Source organism: Sciurus vulgaris, assembly GCF_902686455.1.
Source record: "Sciurus vulgaris genome assembly, chromosome: 13".
NCBI classification, from domain to species: Eukaryota; Metazoa; Chordata; class Mammalia; order Rodentia; family Sciuridae; genus Sciurus; species Sciurus vulgaris.
The window spans coordinates 73,484,527-73,506,025 of NC_136474.1; the positions used below are offsets into that span (position 1 = coordinate 73,484,527).

Genomic DNA, 21,499 nt, shown 5'->3' on the forward strand with positions numbered 1-21,499 from the left:
TTTCTTTTGCCCTCCAAATCTCATGCAAGTACCTCTCCCTGGCAGACTATAACCTAGAATGATGAGGAGGACTCTGGGAAATGTAATAATCTTGGCCCCTCCTCTGTGACACAGAAAGACAGAAGAGGGTGACAGTGATGCACAGATGATACTAGTTACTCCAGTACAAATGTATCTCTTGTATTTGTTTGCACAAAATAATCACTAAGTATATGATCAAGACCCCCCCAGGCCCACCTTCCCCAGTTTTCTAGCTTTCTTGAACCAAATTCTTTTTCTTGTTATGAGTGATACACAACTTTCAGCAATCTTTCTTCTAGCACACAGGTCTGTCATCTGCTTTCACAAACTGAAAAGTGAATTCTTTGTAATGTAAATCTGCCCACAGTCACAGCTTTTTCTTACTATTTTTTTTTTGCATTTTCTGAGCGTGATAACAGTCACCAAAATTTATGCGGTTCCCCCTTTGGGAGGAATGACAATTTTAGTACATGCTTAGACAAAATTAAACTCTTAGGAATGGAAAAATCCTTAGCAGTAACATAGTTGGATTTCCCTACCAGTGTTTGAATCTTTACAATCAGAATGGCCAAGAACAAGGGATACACGTGCTCCTTGCTTTCTGTTCTTGCTGCCAGTGGCAGGCCTTGGTAACAGACCTCAGTGCTTTTCTTGTTAAACCTGAACTGAGTCTTAGAATCCTTCTCTATTCACTTCGATCCAGCTAGCACCAAAAGGTAAGAGCTGCATTCAAGATGGAACTTATTCACCTCCCTGCCAAAGGGCCATCAGTCTGTTACCCTCATACTCCTCCAGTGAGAGTGAACACTTCACCTCCCCAAACTTGCCCATTCCATCTGTTAGAAAATTCTTCCTTCTATGGGACTGAAATGTGTGACCCTGTATGTGGCTTCCACTGGTCCTAGTCCTGCTCCTTGAGAGCACATATAAAAAGACCCAATCTGTTTCCATAAACGATTTTTCCAGTACTTGAAGACAAGTCTTTTCTTCTTGAATCTTTTCTCCTTAAGGTGATAACAACAGTCTGAGTTCCTGTAGTCAGTCACTCCTTGTGTTCTTTCACAATTTTGGTGATCATCTGAAAGTCCCCCAAATGGCACTCACTAAGTTTGCTCTGAAGAGTCTCCTACAGACAGTCTGTCTACACTAGCAGCACTCGGCTGAGCCAACAGTACTTAGGAAAGCAGAGGCAGGCTGCTATCCCTGGCACGTTTGGCTGACCAACCTCTGAAAGTTTTCTAGACTGTTTTCAAGGTACCCTTGAGACTATACAGACAAAGTCCAAATCCATTTTCATCAATGACTCCTCCAGTGCTCAACCGTCCTCTAATCCTCTCAGAGGCAGGACTTAGGTTGTTCTAGTCATGGAGCAGAGCTTTTGTAACCAAGGCAGATGGCAGCTCTCTCCTAGGGGGCCTGAGTGCTCTCCTCTCCCCTGCAGATATCCATGCTCTTGGATGACTTCGGTTGGTACTTCCACTCTTAGCACCGTGGTCCAATACAAGTAATAGTTTTCTAACTGGTTTGTTTCTCAAACCAGTTGCCAGAGTGATTCTATTAAATTTCTATTAGTGATTCATATAATTTCTCTTCTCAAATCTTACAAAGTTTCCCATTTCACTCAGGAAAAAAACAAATCACTAAAATCATCTAAAGGCCACACTGTGTGACTGCTGCGCGCCTCCCGCTCCCGTCGGCTCTGTCCACGCTCTTCCCCTCCCGGCCTTGCTTGCCCAGCTCTCACTGTGCTGGTCTCCTTGCTTTCTTCATCCCATGCAGCATCCTCCTGCTGTAGGAGCCCTTGAGTGGCTCTCGTCCTGTGGTGTCAGCCTGTTTAAGTTCCTCACCTTCTTGTCTTTGCTAAATGTCGCCCAGACTGTTCTCTAATTAATTCTACAACTTTCTCCCACCACACCCTCACTGATCCGCCCAACCCCTTAACCTGGCCACATTTCCTTCTTTTCCACAGCACTCACTATGCTCTAACACACCAGATGCATTGTTATTTATCATGCTTCTTGCATACTGTCCACCCCTTCCTGCTGGATAGTAAGCCCTGGAAAGGCATGGCATTGGTCACTGAGCTAGCCCAGGCACCTACAGCAGTGGCTGTCACACAGCAGATGCTTGAGGATTTATTCAGTGTTGATGGGGCCTGTGGCAAGCTTAAAGCTAACATATCACATGATTTAATCTCCCTGGGCTCTGCTTTAGACATAAGCCCTCCAGCCAGCCATCCTCTCCTACACTTTGGTCCTCTACTGCTTTTGGCCTTCTCTCCCCTGCCCAGACTCATTTCTTCCCTTCCTCCTAGACTCCATGGTACCGTTTCAAGCCTGTTTCATGTCCCCATCCCGCACCCTCACCTCTTTGATTGAAGTGGGGCTCTATTCAGTACTCCTGATCCCCTGAGGTTTTCATACTCTATATTCTTCAGGTCTGGAAGTAGGGTTGATGATCTTTTTGCTTTCTTTACTTCTTCCTATTACTCTTCTACCCTGAAGCAAAATACAAGGCTGGTAGCAGCCTCTTTTCTTCCATGAAGCTGTCTGCCATTGACTTCCAGGTGGCTGCCCCATAGCTCCCAGTTCCTCACCTGGCTCAATCATGCTTTCATTCACATCTATACCATCTCTGTCCCTCACACTCATGGTCAAATTCAGATCATGTGATCACCAAAATTTGCCTCACTTTTGAAATCATAGTCTAAATACACTTCTTTCCAATCACAATCTTTTTTACTCCCACTATACAAATTCTTTAATCTTATGAAAAATCTTCCTTCTCCCATCTCTGCATTATCCTTTTTCTGACGGCCTACTGATATTTCTTTCTTGACTAAGCTTAGACACCAAGACCCATCACTTCCTGTGAAGAGCCACTCTGGTCTTCACAGATTTTTGTACTCGTTCATATGGCATAGTGCAAACAAATATAAATAGTGCAAAAACCAAAATCCAACACACCAGTGTCTTAGTATGTAAGAATGGGAATAAGTGAATTGTCAGGAATAGAATAATGTGAAAGCCAAAGGGTCCAGTGAACTGTTTTTATGCTGTTAGTACATGTGGTGCCACTTAGTTGATCAACAGAAACATCGGCCATTTTTGTCCAGGACTGTGTGAGTCTCACTACTGTTTATGTACAGGGGAACTTCTGTAAGTGATTAAAATGACTAATGTGCTGTTATTTTACAAACTCTGTTATTATAACTGAAAATATTTTTATAACCTACAATAATATCTCTCAAGCATTCATTAATCAATGGTTCTAGTGATAGTACAGAAAAACACAGCCCCAAACAGCAAATACGGAACAAAAGTTGGTTGTGATAAAACATGATGAAGGCGGCCAAGTACCCACTATGTTGATAATTTAGGAAAAAGCATTCTGCAAAATTAGACCTAACGAAGGACAAACTTATTGAGAAGTATTAAAATAAAACAATGTTACAATACTATTCATTCATACATCTCCCAAAATAGCCCATCTGTATTTTTTCCTTGGGAAAGTTAGTCTTAACGAATGAATTTTAAATCATGAGATCACTTCAGGAATACATCTATCACACAAATGTAAATGACTTCCCCAAATCCAGTATTCCTCCTACCTTTTCCTCGAAATGCTTTCCTTCCCTTGCTATATTGCTGGCATACAGTAAATGGTGCAGAGATTATGAGCAGAGGCTTGTAGCCAGACTTCCAGGACCTGACTCCCCCAGAACAATCATTTTCTAGTTGTGTGGCTTTGGGTAGGTTTCTTCACCTCTCTCTACATCAGTTTCCTCATCTGAAAGACTCAGATGATAACACTGCCCACTGTACAGGACTGTTGTGAAGGCAGATGGGCTGATGCAGGTAAGATAACGAGAAGCTCTGTGGCAGTGAGCAACACTGTGTAAGGATCAGCTACTGTGGCAGCTGCCATCACCACCACCTTCCCATCGACACCTGATTCTTTTACACGAAATTTGCTTAATTGGGTTAAAATAATTAGGTGTCTCTCTGTTAATGACATATGAATTACTCACAGGACACACAGGAGTCACTTAAAGGATGTGCTGTGGTATCCTTTTGCTGTTTTCTTTTGAAAGGCTGCAGAAACGTTCACCACAATTCTGAGTATCAGTACACAGAGAAGTAGGGACTACTTGGCCTTTCTAGCACATGTACTGGATAAATGGTACAACTCTAAGTAGAGTTTGCTTAGGGGATGAGGATTCATAAAGCGACATGGCAGGAAGTACCAATAGAGCATTTTTTAGCCATCTTACCTTCAGTCTGTCTTTGGGCAGTGCAACAACCCCTTGCTTAATGATCTCTAAAACCCGCTCTACAGATAGCTCAGCTCCAGCTTGTAGCAACCTTGAGCTAAAGAAGGTGATCACCTGCAATACAAAGAGAATTTTTTTTCAACAAGTAGTTTTAAGAAATGTATTTTCAGTAGATGTCTTCCCACGTGGTAGTCGAATGATCATAATTCCATTTCTGAGTGACCTGGCGTTCACTTCACCTGCCTTGCTACATGCAGTCCTGTCTTTACAGGGTTTAATGACTACATCAGGACCAACCATGATTATTCAAAGCAGGGCTGATTATTCATTCTGTGAATTAAGTAGCTTCCTAAATTCTGCTCTTTCTTGGGTTGCCCCATCCTGCATTTGTATTTCATTTAGAGAGCAACACTCAGGAGATGGTGGGAAGGGAAAGCTCAATCTTAAAACCTGTCAATTCTGAAGCTTATCAGGGAGGGCTCAGAAAAAGGCTTAATAGGAAAGGAATTTTAAGTTAATGGCTAAAATGATGTTTTGGGGATTATCTGTTAAATTAAATTTATCCACATCATCCTCATCCCTGATCACCAGAGGTAATCAACAGCAAGCTATAATTACTCTTGTTTCATGTCACAGCACAACCTCAACTATGTAGCAAGACATTCACACAGTAGCATTCTGGAAATAACATCTAAATATTTGTCATTGTAGTTCAGTGGTAGAATACTTGTCTAGCATGTGATAGGCCCTTTATTTAATCTCCAATACTGCCAAGAAACAAAACAGAGCAAAACAAAATAAACAAAAATGAAACAAAAACCTAAAAGAATGCCATCATTTTTTAACAAACCATGTTTAAAATCACCATATTAACAAATCAAGATTTGTGTTGAACTGATGATACATGCATATAATCCCAGCTACTTGGGAGGCTGAGGCAGGAGAATCACAAATTTGAGATCAGTCTCAGCAACTTAGTGAGATGCTGTCTGAAAATTATAAAAAGAACCAAACAAACGGAGGAGGAATGGCGGCTGGGAATGTAGCTGAGTGGTAAAGAACCTCTGGGTTCAATTCTCAGTAAGCCACCCCCTCCCAACCAAAAGGCCACTTCTGACCTTTTTTATTCAGGAGAGTAACACTGAGGTGTTAATAGTCAAATATGCAAAAATAGAAAACTTCATTTTTTAAAACAACTTTCCTTTTTACATGTTTTTAATTTTATGGGTAAAATGCATTATAAGTAATACCTGGCAAACATTTTAATATGTTTTCTTTTTAACTGCTCTTCTAAATATTATTGAAGAGCACAGGACTGAAACTTTTAACTATTCTGTGGAAAGCATGCTGTATTACATGAATGCCGCTGAAATGCATTTGCTCTGCAAAGAAAAGACATGGGGTGGGGAGCAGCATCATCTCCAAGCCTGGGCCTCACAACTCAGGTAATCAGCAAATACAAAGGGAGCTCATGGCTGGCTACCCTGCATTTGATTCTAGATAGATCATTGTTTTATTTAATCAAGCAAATTGTTGGCACCAGCTCCTTTACAAGTTGCTTATTTTGTCCATAACAGGTTAGTTGTGCTTATGCAGTATGTATTTACGGGTCTTGTTTTTCCCAAATCAGATTTTAAATTCCTTTCGGAATTCTGGAATTAAGTTCTGTTTAAAGAGTTTAGATAGAAGTACATAAAATGATTTTTAATATAGTGAATAAATTTTTGAAGTAAGACACAAATAGGAAACATACTGCAATAATTCCACTAAAATCTTATTTTAAAATATGCTATAAAGATGTGAAATAAATGCTACCCTTTTGTATAAATATCCTCACAGGTTTTATTTTAAAATAAATTTTAAATTCTAAATTTATTTTAAAATAAATTTTAGCATTATTTTTATTTTTTAGGGACAGGGTCTTGCTGTGTTGCCCAGGCTGGCTTCAAACTTGTAACCCTCTTGCTTCAGCCTCCCACGCAGCTGGGATTATAGGCACTTGCCATCATAACCAGCCAGGTTTGAAACATATACAATTTTTCTGAGAAAAACATTGATTAACCATATAAAATAACATTTTTTAAATTTTAATTTATTTTTATTGTAAACAAATGGGATACATGTTGTTTCTGTTTGTACATGGAGTAACAGCATACCATTCGCGTAATCATACATTTACATAGGGTAATGATGTTTGATTCATTCTGTTATTTTTTCCTTCCCCCCCACCCCTCCCACCCCTCTTTTCCCTCCATACAGTCCCTCTTTCCTCCATTCTTGCCCCCCTCCTACCCCCCATTATGTGTCATCATCCGCTTATCAGTGAGATCATTCGCCTTTTGGATTTTTGAGATTGGCTTATCTCACTTAGCATGATATTCTCCAATTTCATCCATTTGCCTGTAAAATAACATTTTTGTTGGTAAAAAAAAAATGGCTGAATAGTGGCAGTTTCATATGGTTTAAATTAATACCTGTACATAAAATTCTCTTCTTTGACCAAAAAATAGTTAGTAGAATAGGAACATATTTGTTAAAAACACATTCTAAGAAATGAAACACTATCAGTGAAACAGTAGATATCTGCTTGAGGCTTACAAAATGGTTTTCTTTTTAATATTTATTAAAAGCTGAGATTTTGTTATTGGATGATGTTTAGCTTATAGCAATGGAGACAAGGGTAGTTCCCAAATATGGCTGACCATCAAAAGTGGCTGGGAAGCTTATGGAACACTGATCCTGTAGCCTAGCCAGAGGCCTTCAGTGTTGATCTCTCCAGGAGGTTATGACCATTAACCAGAATCTAGATTGGAGAATCTGATAACATATGTCTACAGGTTAAAAAAAAAAAGAGAGAGGTACTTGCAATACATGTTCTATTTATTTATAAATTATGTAATAAAGTACAGCATTAATGTTTTATATATCACAAAATGCACATAGAAGGAATAAAAAGAATGAGATAAATACAAAATAAACTAATTTAAAAAATACTTAACTGATAAGAAAACACTTTTTTTGTACTCATTAAATATTATTGAAAATAATTTGAGCCAGGTTCAACAGAAGGACTGCAAGTTTGAGGCCAGTGTCAGTAACTTAAGGAGACCCTGGGTGCAGTCCCCAGTACCACAGAAAGGAAAATAATCTGGACAACTGGTTATATCATATGTTTTGCTAATCACAAAGGCTTCACATTATTATCAGCAAGCAAAGTATATATATATGCACAGTGAGACACACTTTATTATAGTGGATACAAACCCATAATGGAAATAGTCTTCTGGATAATGTTTATGGATCCATTTCTTGTGAGATTAGGTGGGTTTGTCACTGTTTCTACCTTGAAATGTGGTACCTGTTCTAGGAGGAGGGGAATGTCAGCTCTACCACTGTCTTCTGTCATGTGTGTTGATATTATTACTGTGTGACCTTCAGTCTTGGGGGCAAGCACCAGGAATGCAATACATGATGTTAACTGTAGGGAAGCAACAAGGCGAGAGCCCATGTGCCAGGCTGCGTGCCAACTCTCCTCTCTTCCTCAGGGCACCAGGAGCTGTGGAGTTGATCCCTTGTGTGTCGTCTATGCCAATACCATCAGTAAAACGATATCACTTTATTTTTAAATGAACAAATAAAGCATTGGCATATTCTTCTGAACTGCTGGTGCATCCATTTACTCAGGAGATTGATAATCGAGATAACAAATGCCCGTAATCAGAGTTGAGTGGAACACATGGCATTCATATCCTCGCAGACATTATGAGCCAACAAAAGAGTGAGTACTCACATGTCACATAACAAAGTGATGCAATGACAGTTCTGTTTTGTTCTCTCTGTGGCCTATGCTGGCTTGCCTCTAAGCCCTAAGCAGTTTTCACCCCACCAGGACACCTGCAGAGGGGGCATGAGGCTTAGGTTCTAAGAAGACTTCTTCTTTCAAGCTCTCATTTGTATATTTTAAAGCTGACATTCTAATGTTTTTGCATTCAAATTGATACTATTTTAGCAAACGATAAAACTACCACTTCCAGAAGGAAGTATAATTTATACATCAAGAAGGAAGAAAACGAACCTGCACTGAATGTTTACTATGGACCATGTGCTCTACCTATACTATTTATTTCATTCTCCCAGAAATTCTACAAGGCTGATAAAAAGTCCTTTTCCTATAGAGGAGTAAACAGGAGCAGAGACAGAGGAGGGGCCAGAGTTATGCCTGTGTCAGGAGCAGAACAGCACTCTGGTCAGGTCTCCAGCGTTTTTTATGTAGCAATCTGGAACACAGGTTTAATTAGGATTTTTCATTTTTGTTTTTGTTTCCCAGTGGGACTGAACCCAGGAGGGTTCTATCATTGAGCTACATACCAGACTCTTTCCCCACCACCCTCATTTTTTTTTGGGACAGGGTCTTGCTAAATTGTCCAAGCTGGCCTGGAACTTGCAATTCTTCTGCCTCAGTCTCCCAAGTAGCTGGAATTACAGGTATATGTGCCAAATTTAGTTGTTGTTATCATTTTTTTAAAACAGGAAATATTTGAGCCAAAAGGTATAGATTGCTTAACCAAAAAATTCAGACAGAATTAGACTACAATACCAGCAAAGAATGTGAAAAAATCTATCCAGATATGAACTTGTATTTCCTACTCCCAGTTTAGAATTTTTATGCACTAGTAACTTTAGTGATGAGACTACAACAGATAATGTGTTTTTCATGAACTTGCACAGCAACTGTTAAAATTGTTCAAACGGATAAACTTTTTTCTTCTGAAAATGTATGCATAATATGTAGCAATAGAAAAAAAACAAAACCTTCAACTAAAATGGGAATGAGTGCTTTGCTAGTGTAACTTAAGGAAGGTACTTTTCCATAGTGCATGCTTTACAACTTTCTCTGCCTGCTGTATTTGTCTGCAACTCATGAAATCCAAGTATAACAAGTTATCTCCCATTACGCTATTAGCCTGGAACCCTGACTGCCCAATGCCATGTTCTGATTAATCAGTGTACTCCTCAAGTAATGTCAAAATCACAGTTGACTACTTGTCATGAAACCAGTGAATGATCATTCCATCCAGGTTTATGGAAATGAGCTTTTGTGGGGTAGATGGGGGTAAAACAGGAGCCAGTACGTGCTAGTCAGGCAAAAATTCTTCCTTAGCCACTCTCCCAAAAGTCAAACATAGAGAGATCATTTGTTTTTGTTTTTAAAGATAATAATAAATAGGTTTTAGAAAGTAGAATATGTATGTATTTCTGCATCAATTTCTTTTGGTTTTCTCTGAGATTTTTGTGTTTTAATCAATACATGCATGGATAACCTACTCAGCAGAGAATATCTCCAGAGGATTTACAAGGGAAAAAGATAATTTTCTGTCTTCAAGAAAGATGCAATATAAGTGGGAAGATAGGACACAGCTCAAACATGTAAAATCAATAGGTCAGACACACGGTACACTAGACAGTAAACTATTCCAAGTGAAATGGCCCAAGTTGGGTCTTGCCTTGGATACTTACTAGCAATGTGCCTTATAAGACACCTAACTTCTTCCAGAGGTGGCATCATGCAGTGGTTCAAGGAACCTACCCAGTGTCAGAAACCTGGGGTTAAATTCTAGCTCAACTTTAAGCCTTGGTAAGTTGTTTCAATCTCTATGTCTCAGTGTCCTGATCCACAAGCAAGGAAAAAATATAGTGCCTGCCTCATGGGCCTACTGTGAAAATTAAATGTTACCATCTGCAAAGTGAGGAGTGCTTTGCACATAGTTGGTGCTCGTATGATGTCAACTACTATCATTATTAAGTGTATTTCAGTACTGCCATTTACAAAATGATAGAGTTGCTCTGTGCAAGGCATAGAAATCAGCAATGATAAAGCATGTGAAACAGTCTGTTAATGATGAAACCCATGCATGTTACTATCACCATTGCCAGTGTATACCATCAATGATCTTTGTTGGAATTGTATTTCCTGATTTTATACTGCATGCAGGTGAAAGATTTGTCAGAACTGAGTTTGGTGGCAAAGGTCATCTTACCCAAACCAAACAGAACAGCAAGTGAAATCTATCAAAAGTAAATTCCAGGAAAATCTGCAGGTTAAAACCAACAAGATCACCACTAGCTTAATACATTGCTGAGGGCCAACTAAAACCTCTTGGATTTTTAGTTGAATGTATGCATAAATCTTTTCTTTCAGAAAATGTAGTTTAGTTTTATTATTTTAAGAAAAATGAAATAGTACCAGATTGAGGTAATTTTCTTCAAAATTTAGTTTGCAGAATTTTTTTTTCTATTGTGAAAAAATGCTGGATTTTTTAACAAAGGCTTTTTCTGCATGTATTGATATGATCAGATAGTTTTTCCTATCTGATTAGAAAAGAATTACATTTTTCTAATGCTAAATACAGTTTTCTAAAGCAGAACCAGCCTTCATTCCTGGGATTAATGCCAACTGATTACAATATATTACTCCTTTGATATATGGCAAATCTGCTAAGCTTTTGTCGAGGATTTCTGAAACCATGTCCAAGAGCAACCTATAGCCTATAAGACAATTCTGGCCTGTTGTCTGAAGTTCTAAATGAAGTCTTACTGGAATACAGCCATGCCCACTTGTTTACATATTGTGTATGACTGCTACTAAAGTCTACCAGCAGGGCTGGGTAGTTGTGACAGAGACAACGTAGCCCTTAAAGTCTAAAATATTTACTATCTGGCCACTTACAGGGAAAGTCTGATAACCCCTTTAGAAAGTCAATTATTGTACAGAATGAATCAACATAACAAAAAGTCTTTTATGTTTGCTTTAGTTTTTACCATTTCAGGAACTCTTACTTTCTGTTTGTTAATTTCTAAGTTTCTGTCAGGTATGTTATTTCTTGTGTTTGAATGATGTCTTTTAGTAGTTCTTTATGGTACACACTGTTAGCAATACCTGCTCTCCATTTTTGTCTGAAAATGTATTTATTGTGTTTTCAGTTTTTAAAGATATTTGTAGGAGGTCTAAATTCTGGGTTAGTAAGATTGTTTTATCTTGATATTTAAAAGATGGCACTCTTGTTAGTCTGACTTGCAGAGTTTCTGTTATTATCTTTATTCCTGTTATATAAACATTGTATATAACATTTTTCTCTTCTCTGTGTTTTCTTTTTTCATTGTTTCTCAGATATTTAAATATAAAGTGTGTTGTGGGTTTTTTTTTGGGGGGGAGGCGGAGATTGAACCCAGGACTGAAGCATGCTGTGCAAGTGCTCTACCACTGACCTATACCCACACCCTTTATTCTTATTTATTTATTTTTAATGGACTTATCCTGATTGAAATTCTCTGAGATTCTTGGATCTGTGGTTTAATATCTTTCAGTATTTTGAAAATTTTCAGTCACTCTCTTTTCTAATATTTCTTCTGACCAGTTCTTTTTCTCTTTTCCTTCGAGGACTTCAATTATGTTTGTTGATCATTTGATATTGCCCTGCAGTTCTTGGATGTCCTGTTCTCAGCCCCTGCCTGCCATACTGGGGACTGAATGCAGGGGCACTTTACCCCTGAGATACATCTCCAGCCTGTTTATTTTTGAGACAGGGTCTCACTAAGTTGCTAAGGCTGGCCTCAAACTTGTGATCCCCCAGACTTAGTCTTTCAGCTAGCTGGGATTGAAGGTGTGTGCCACCATACCTGGCTCTGTTCTCATTTTTCACAGTTTTTCTCACTTTGTTTGTTCACATACTTTATAATGACCTATATTCAAAATCACATATTTTCCCCCTTTGACTACACCCAAGCATACCAATGAGCCAGATATGGAAACTCTGTCATATCATGTTTTTTTATTTCTAGCATTCCCATTTGATTTTTTTTTTTTTTTTTTGATGTTTCTATCTCTGTGGTGTCAGAGAGAGATATTTATACATCTGTTTACACAACTCTATTATGCCAGGGGTTGGCAAACTTTCTGTAAAGGACAGGTAGTACGTAACTTAAGTTCTGTGGTCACAACACAGACTCTGATACACATTCTTCTTTGTTTAAATACATCTTCAAAATGCAGAAGATATCCTTGGTTCACGGGCTGTACAAAGACCAGTCTCAGGTTGAATTTGGGCCATGGTTCACACTTTGCTGACTGTCACACTAGATCCTCTATCTGTATTAATCATAAAGTCCCTTTCTGATAGTTCCAACATCTGAATCATCACTGAATCTGGTTTGGCTGTCTCTAGACAATTATTTTTTTCTTGCCTTTTTGTGTCTCATAATGTATGACTGAATGTTGAACACAGCGTGTAGAATGTTGAGACTGAGATGAATTCTATGCTAGAGGGAACACTTCTTCCTAGCTCAGGTTTGGGACAGGCTAATTTACTCAGAAGATGAGCTAGATTTGAGTTTTTGTTGCTATGGCTGCCCTCAGTACACCATGTCCTCTAACGATGCCCTGTGCTTAGTTAGGACCTGAAGTGCCTAACTGTGTTTTTCCATGCTCCGGCTCCACTCTCTGCTTTCTCTGTATTCCTGGGTGATGGAGCAGGGTGGGCACCCCTGCTCTTGATCCTTTCCCAGTGGTAGACTGCTCTGCTACTGCTTGTAACTCAGAACTTGCTAGCCTGGTGATAAGAGGTATTGGGTCTTGTGTTGTCCTGGCCCTGATGTCCTAAGACTTCAGTCTTAAGTGGGCTACATACAGCTGGGCCTAGAGCGTGAGGTTTTTCTCAGCTTTTTCTTCCCTTTCTTCCAATGACAACGGAACTTTGCCTGTGGTAAGTCTTGGGGTAGGACACCTCTAACGGTGCTCTTGGAAGATACTGGGGTTAGGGCAGTTTCCTGTCCCTTTCCCACAAGTAGAGGGTGTTCCTTCTATCCTTCCCTGTCACAAGGGGTCTCTGCCCATGCCAGAGGGCAGTAAGGAGTGGTTCTTCTTTCCCAGGTACATAAGGCTCTTGTACCATGACAGAAGGGTCTGGTATGGACACAGCACTAGATATTTTTCAATTGCCGGCATCTCCTTGAGAGGCTCTCTTTAGTGTCCTGCTGACCACCAGTCTCCGAGCCTTCCAGTGCAAATTCCTCTAGTACCTGGGTGTCCTTGGTGTTTTATAATGTCATTCTGGTTCACATTCAACCTTTAGCAAATTCTTAAACTGCATCTAATTTCTTTTTATGCACTTGTATGTTGGTTACCTGGATCTAGTCCTGGTGTCTCACTTCAGCTTTGGGGGTGGATGGGCCCATCTCTCCTTGGTTTCCAAGTTACCTGGCTGCCCTATGACCTCAGTTAATTGATGGGTTCAAAAGAAGTTATGATTTTGTAGTTCAACCCTTTTTCTCTTTGTCAAGGAGTGGGAATTTGTACTAGTTTTCTGCATCTTAGGCAAAACCCCACTCCAGAAAATTTATTTTTTAATGGTAAATTTACTGAGGTACAATTTGCATACCATATAATAAATCTACTCATTTTATCAAACAGTTCAGTGAATATTGACAAATATCCTATAACTCCCATTATCTCAGAACACTCTGCCTCCAGAAAGTTCACTTTCCACCTTCTGCACATCTTGGCTTAAACGTACCTTCTGAGAGGACTTGCCCGACCACTCTCTGTAATACAAAGCTGCTGCCCCTGACCTCTTCGTTGCATCACAACCTAGCTTGTCAGTCTGAAAGCTGCTCCCCACCCTTTCCGGTGCAGCCATTTTCCCCACCTCCCAACTACTGTCAGTCTGTGAACATCCTAGCTAGCTATTGGTTCATCAGTCAGCTTGCAAGTATCCTTCTCTGTTACTGGTCCCCTGTTAGCCCAGCGGGATTCTTTTTTTTTTTTTTTTTTTTCTCCTGGTGCTGGGGTTCGAACCCAGGGCCTTGTGCTTGTAAGGCAAGCACTCTACCAACTGAGCTATCTCCTCAGCCCCCCAGCGGGATTCTTAAAGATAGCTTCACCGCCATCTTTTCTCTCTTGCTCTTCTCTCCCCGACTTGCTTTCTTTCTCTTCCTCGCTTTCCACTCTCTCCAGCACTCACCCTTTCTTTCTCTTTCCCTTTCTTTTCCTCTCACTTTCTCTCTTACCCTGCAGGGAGACACTCTGTTTGCTTAATAAACTCCCTTATGTGATTTCCTGTGTCTGGCGTGGATTTGTGGGATTCCTTACACTCTCTAAATCTGTAGTTTCCCATTTCTACTCCAATTCATTCTCATTTACCTTTCTTATTTTTTGGGGGTGTGTGTGGGGGTTTTACCAAGGATTGAATTCAGGGGCACTTGACCACTGAGCCACATGCCCAGTTCTATTTTTTGTATTTCATTTAGAGACAGGGTCTCAGTTGCTTAGTGCCTCACTGTTGCTGAGGCTGGCTTTGAACTTGCAATCCTCTGGCCTCAGGCTCCTGAGCCACTGGGTTTCCTTTCTTTTTGTTGTTCTTTTTCCCCATAAGCAAATGGGTACATATTGATGCTATAGTAAGATAAAAGAAGACAGCAGAAGAAAACTTTCTTTTTTTGTATTTGTGTTTTGGACAAAGTCAAGAATTATGATTGAACCTGTTGAACATTTATGAATTGTCAAATGGGCAACTGAATATGCTAGCCTGGTGCTCAGTAAGGACAGTCAGGTCTAGAAGTACACAAGCTCTGAGGTCAATTTTGCATTGCTCAGAGATAAAATAGTTCTTGCCTTTACCATATTATATGACTATTGTAGTTCACTGTATCTGTTCTCTACTCACATTCAGCCACTTCTTGCCTTAAGCAACTAGAAAACTCTTCTCCTTAACTCTCCTGTCTGGTGTGGCAGTTCTGCTTTGTCCTGCTGCTTATGTCAACCAGATCACAACATCCCATGTTTGGGATGGGAGGGAGAGGTGCCAAAGGGTAATAAAAATGTGGGTACTTGAAAAACATGTCTTGTTCCTTTTGCCGAACTTAGAAGTACTCCAGCATTAGTCACTTCTGCCTCAGATATTCAGTACTGCTGGATGTCTTAATGAAAAATATCAACTCTCAACTCGCTGTCAGCTAAAATAACAGTAGATTCCTAGTCTCCTCTACTAACACTTTTCAAGGTTAACTCCATGGAAAAAGAAAGTAGCAAAGGTGTGCTTAAGTCCAAATTTCAGGGCAGTTAGGAAAGTAGGAGGAAGGCGAAATGCTGAAAGAGGCAAAAAGTAGAAATGTTATTTATACCTGTATCAACTACCATTCTTTTCTAAATATATGAAAAGAGTTCACTTAAAAAAAATTTAAGTGAATTTCCAGTGTGCCCAGCACATTTTGATGATAGTATTCAACAAAAAAATTGGTGAAAACCCTGTTCATTTTGAATCTTATGTTTCTCCAAGTGAATAATGAAAACATGGGATTTAGAATGAGAAGACCTAGATTCACACGGTCAAGTGACTCAGTAGTTAAGTGACACTCCACCAACTATTTTCCCTCTCTAGGTACTGCACTGCCTCCCTCCCAGGGACAGAGGAAAGGTCAATGAGATATGGGTATGCAAATAACCAGCAAGGATGAAGGCTGAGCAGATAAAGTGATCACCTAAGACAGGGATGCTTAGGGAGGGGTCTGTGTGTTGGTTTTCTTATCTGTCAAATAGGATGATAACTGTGATTTAAAGGGAGCAAAAGAGATAATCTACATAAAGGTACTTGGCCTCACAAGACAGTAGCTAGCCTGACAATGCATTTTCTGCTGTATACTGGTGAAGTATCAGGAAGTAGCTTATTCTTGTGACAATGATAGGAAAGTAGGCACAGGATATATGTCCAAATGAACACACTGCTTTTATTTCCACGTGGCCCTTCCTGTACTTCCTTACCTGCACACTGTGCTGTTCCCTGAGACTGTTTCAAATGTATATAATTTAAGTCCTTTGATGGTTCTTGTGTGTCCTCACAAAAAGCAGTACAGTGGTTCAAAGACATTTTTAAGGATATCAATAGCTTTGTCACTAAGAATGTTCTTCATTTTTATGAACGGTGGAATAAAGACGGATTTGACACTGTGAGAAGTGATCTTGAGGGAGAAAGTAAAAAGTGGGAGCTTGAGGCATGGAGGTCTGACCAGACACTTTCAGGGAGCGAACATGTGAACCAATGAAAAACTGCAGGTGCAGCTGGCAAACAGGAACACAGTCAGGCGCAATGACTACAAATGCTGGCCTTATCGCCAGACTGTCTGGGTTTGACTGCTGGCTCTAGCACTTTCTGAATGTGTGACTGTGAACAAGTTAATTAATCTTTCTAAACCGGTTTCTTTATCTGTAACTTGAGGATTAAAATGAAATACACCTCACAGGTTTATTTTTAAATGAGGATTAAGATAATGCATGTAAATGCTTAGCAGGCATGCAATAAAAGCTAGCAATGACAATGAGAAGGAGGCAAAGGAGGGGGAGGAGGAGGAGAAAAGAACCAAATGGTTTTCAATGTGGTATAAACAAGAATTTAAAGCTAAATAACTGAAATGATGTGTTATCATATAATAATGTATCACCTAGTACATCTGTGACCATGGGAGGGGATAGGAGGAACTCTGGGTTATTGTTTTGGGAAATGCAAGAAAATATTGGCAATCACAATGAAAGCTATTTGGAATTAAACAGAGAGCATTTCTCCCTAATATATCATTGGTATATATTATCAGACATATATAGTACATAGCTCAGGTGCCTGTCCTGTCCTGAAAAAAAGAAGACAAAACCAAAAGGAAGGTATGGAAAAAGAAACTGAAATCAGAGAGAGCCAGAGAAAGGCATAAGTTAGGATGATAGAGGTGATAGAGGACTGTTATAAAGAGAGACTAAAATGAATAGGACAACAAAGATTAGAAACAAAAGGTTGAAAAGTTAGCTTTTTATTGCTGTGACCAAAAAACTCAATGAGAACAATTTAGGGGAGGAAGTTTATTTAGGCTCATGATATCAAAGGCATGCTGAGTATATTGCTCTGGGCCCAAGGTGAGGCAGGACATCATTGTGGAAGGCCCAGCAGAGGAAAGCTGCTCCCCTCATGGCTGGCCAGGAAGCAGAGAGAAAGGGGGAAGGGTGGGGCATAGTAGTATTCCCAGCAGCTCCGGAGTCTGAGGCAGGAGGATTGCAAGTTCAAAGCCAGTCTTAGCAACTTAGCAAGACTGTTTCAAAATAAAAAATAAGAAGGGGCTGGGGATGTTTCTCAGAGGTTAAATGCCCCTGAGTTCAAACCCTTGTATCCAAACAAAAAAAAGGGAAAAAAAAATAAAGTGGGGAAGGGGTCACAGAGAACAACCCTTTCCAGGGTATGCCCCTAGTGACCCACTTCCTCCTGCCACCTGTCCATAGTTACCATTCAAACTACGATGGATTAATCAGGTTAGAGCTCTCACAATCCAATCACTTTACCTTCGAACTCCTGTATTAACACAAGAGCTTTTCAGGGACATCTCATATCCAAACCAAAACAAGGAAATATTAAATATTTTTATGAGAGGATCTGGGTAAATCCTGGAAAACTAGGAATAATCTAGAAAGTGATACATTTGTAAATAAATACAAGAACATACTATCTCATCATTGTAATGCCTACTCCTAGGTGATATTCTTAGGCCCAATTAGATACAAAGAATATTGAGACCATAAAAGGCCACACTTAGCATCAGGTTAATTTAAAAGAATAGAAGGACAGAAAAAAAGAGCAGGCTAACAGCATAGCCACAGATTTTTTTTTGTTTTCACTGAGAATCCTTACAATAGTTTTGGGACTAAAATTTGGTCCCTCATACGACAGTTCAGATGCAAGAGAATGAGACTGCTGCGGTGGGTGAGCAGGCACCTTGGCCCAGAACTCTGACAGTCTCGGCTTTTGGATCATGCCTGAGTGTAAGAGTCACCTTGCTCAGAGAAGCCCAAAGCTATTGCTTCCTACCAGGTATTTATAGTTCCTTTCAGTGCCGACTCAACTTATCAATCAAATGTCATTTTATCATTTTCCCATAGCAGGGATGCTGGTGATGCCGCTGATATCACCTTCATTGGTTTTCCAGGGACCTGAGTGAGAAGCAGCTTAACTCAAGGCCAATTTCTCATGTAAAAGGAGGAAACGTTTTGTTAAAATTTTACTCAGAGGCATCATGAATATTAAACTCAGTATTTTACTTCTAAAAATAGTACTAGCAAGAAACAGAAATGAATTTGGACAAATCTACAATGGTACAAAGTAGTTCTTTTAGAAATAAATAGTCTATAAAGTTGCCTTTACAGTAAAAACCAGCTTCTGCTCAGCATTATAATCCTTAAGACTGCTGTTAGGAGTCAACTGTTAGAAAGGGATGAAGGCTCCGCCTTCCTTCTCCACAGTTTCTTTGTAAACCAGGATCAGAGCGGGGACTGCACTGCTCATTCCTGGTGTTCTGCATTCTCATCTTTTACCAAAGCATACAATTAACATTAATTATTAAACTACAAACCACAGTCGACCCAGCCTAGAGTTTAGTCTCCCTCTCTAAATGCCCAGTACAAATAACCAAGGTTCAGGAAATCATGAAATCTCATGAGAATACAAGATCAAGAGGCCAGAAAAGCTTCTCAAGAGAACAGGCCAGGCCTGGGGATATAGCTTAGTTGTACAGTGCTTGCCTTGCAAGCATAAGGCCCTGGGTTCGAATCCCTGGCACCACAAAAAAAAAAAAAAAAAAAAAAAAAAAAAAAAAAAAGAACAGGCCATACACAAAGGAAGAAGAATAACATTTTCAGACAGAAAGTTAAAACATTAAAAAAAAATCTTTATTTCAAAATAACTAGGAGCTGAGTGTGGTGGCACATGCCTGTAATCCCAGTGACTCAGGAGACTGAGGCACAGGAAGATGGCAAGTTTAAGATCAGCCTCGACAACTTAGTGAGGCTCTAAGCCACTCATATGAGACCTGCCTCTAAATAAAATAAAAAAGTAGTCTGGAGATATGGCTCACCAGTTAGGTGCCCCAGGATTCAATTCCCAGTACCAAAAAATAAAAATAAAAATAAATGAATGAACAATAATATCTAGAAGAGAGAACTCTGAACATTCTCAACAAATAAATGATATATATTTGAGGTGATGAGGATGCAAATTACCCATATTTAAGCATTACACATTATATACATGTATTGAAATAAATGTACAATTATATATCAACTTTTTAAAAAAATCTATATCATATCATTCTTTTCCCAGAAAGTTAATGTAGTGTATGCTCCACAAACATGAAACCATAAACCAAGAAAGGGGAAGACACAGGAGCTAGGTTTGACCAAAGGAAAACAGTGAAGGAAATTCCCAGGAAGCCAGTGCAGCTGTGCAGGAGAACCAGAACACAGTGCGTGTGGCAGGAATCAGGTTCCCAAGGAAAGATGGAGCAGAATGTCCCCTGATCTGTTTTATCATTTTGAGAGGACTTTTAAAGTACTGTCAGAAGACTGTACTGTGTTAGTGACTGCTAAAGACTGAGAATCTAGAGCATAATGGAATAATAATAAAATGCAATATTAATAAGAAACAGATAAATACCTGAATAGAAAAACTGGCAAAAGATTTGCATAGGCACTTTACAAAAGAAAAAATCCAAATGAACACTAAACATATGAAACATGCTCATTCTCAGTAATAAAGGAACTATAAACAAAACTATAACAAGATACCATTACAAAATTGGCAAAACTATTAAGGTTAGAAGGTTAAGCAACAGGAATTCTTTAACGCTGTGTGCTGGAATGTAAAATAGTAGCATTGTGGTATGATTTGAATATGAGATGTTCCCCAAAGCCCATGTGTTAATGCAGAAATATTCAAGGTGAAATAAGTGGATTGTGAGAGCTGTAACCTAATCAGCCATCCTAGTGTGAATGAACTGGGTGGTTAACTGCAGGCAAGTGGGGCGTGGCTAGAGGCATTGGGTCCCTTCTCGACTTCCCTCTCTCTGCTTCCTGACTGTCACTCCTCCACCACATCCTTCTTTTTTTTTTTTTTTTTTTTTTCAGTGCTGGGGATTGAACCCAGGGCCTTGTGCTTGCACTCTACCAACTGAGCTATATCCCCAGCCCCTCCACCACATCCTTCTGCCACGAAGCATGAAGTTCTGTTTCATCTTAGGACCAAAGATATCTCTGAAACCATGACCCAAAATAAACTTGCCCTCCTTTAAGTTGTTCTTGTCAGGCATTTTGATTACAGTGATGCAAAACTGATTAACACATACCCCAGGGTAAACCCTTTGGGGTATGAGACAGGTCATGTAACAATTGCACCATTGTGAAGACACCCTAGAGAAAGGTATATATACTTATGCTTATTTATTACTGAAATCATAATATTTGCTTGTGTGACAGTTTATTATCAAAACTTTCCTAAATGTAAGTAACATTACATTTTGATTTTGGTGTTTAGCACCATGAATCGTATCAGCCATTCAAGAAACATTTATGAAATTAAACTGGATCAGAAAACACAATTAGCAATAGAAAATTTAACCAAAATCCTTTTCGAAAGGACAGAAAGCAAAAGTTCATGGACCTATAAAAAATGTTCAACCATACTAGTAATGAGAGAAATTAAAAATAATGATGAAATATCATTTTTGCTATAAAAAGACAAACATTAAAATAATTTTAATGCTCCAAGCTGCAAGAGTACAGTGAGATAGGTCCTCTCACAGGTCACTTGTAGAAGTATACAATGATATACAGATGCATAAACTGTACAATGTTTCTGGAGAGCAATCTAGCAGCCTGTGTTGAATCGTGAAAATATACGTACTCTCTGATGGCAAAAAGCAGCAAAATTCTAGCTTTAAAATAATACTAAAAATATAATTTAAAAATGTGAGCTAAGATTTATTTATAAACTGTTCATTAACTATGAATTGATATAAAACAACCTGAAACAATCAAAATGAGCAACAATGGGATGATGGTTAATATATTTTAGGACATTTACAATGCTAGCCAGATAGATACTAAAGTGTGAGATTCAAAGAACTGATTATACCACAGAAAAAGGCTGATGATCTAAATGTTGAGTAGAACACAATAGAGAATTATTTAAAATTAAGTACGATCTCAATTCTATTAAATGGGTGTGTTTAAGACACATGTGCACACAGGGAATGCAACATTTGTTACATAAAATTATGATCAAGGAATTACGAATTAAAACTACACTGAGATGCCATTACAAAATTGGCCAAACCATCAAAACTAGG

General features: G+C 39.1%; 1 protein-coding gene across 3 annotated transcripts in view; it reads right to left on the reverse strand.

Annotated features, from left to right (window-relative positions):
• The window catches only part of DYM (dymeclin), a 397,677-nt gene that overhangs the window by 56,113 nt on the left and 320,065 nt on the right, over positions 1 to 21,499 (reverse strand). For all 3 annotated transcript variants that reach the window (XM_079108988.1, XM_079108986.1, XM_079108987.1), the window contains one exon: positions 4,295 to 4,408. In XM_079108988.1, the coding sequence (XP_078965114.1) occupies positions 4,295 to 4,408 (114 nt within the window). The remainder of the gene's footprint in view (positions 1 to 4,294; positions 4,409 to 21,499) is intronic.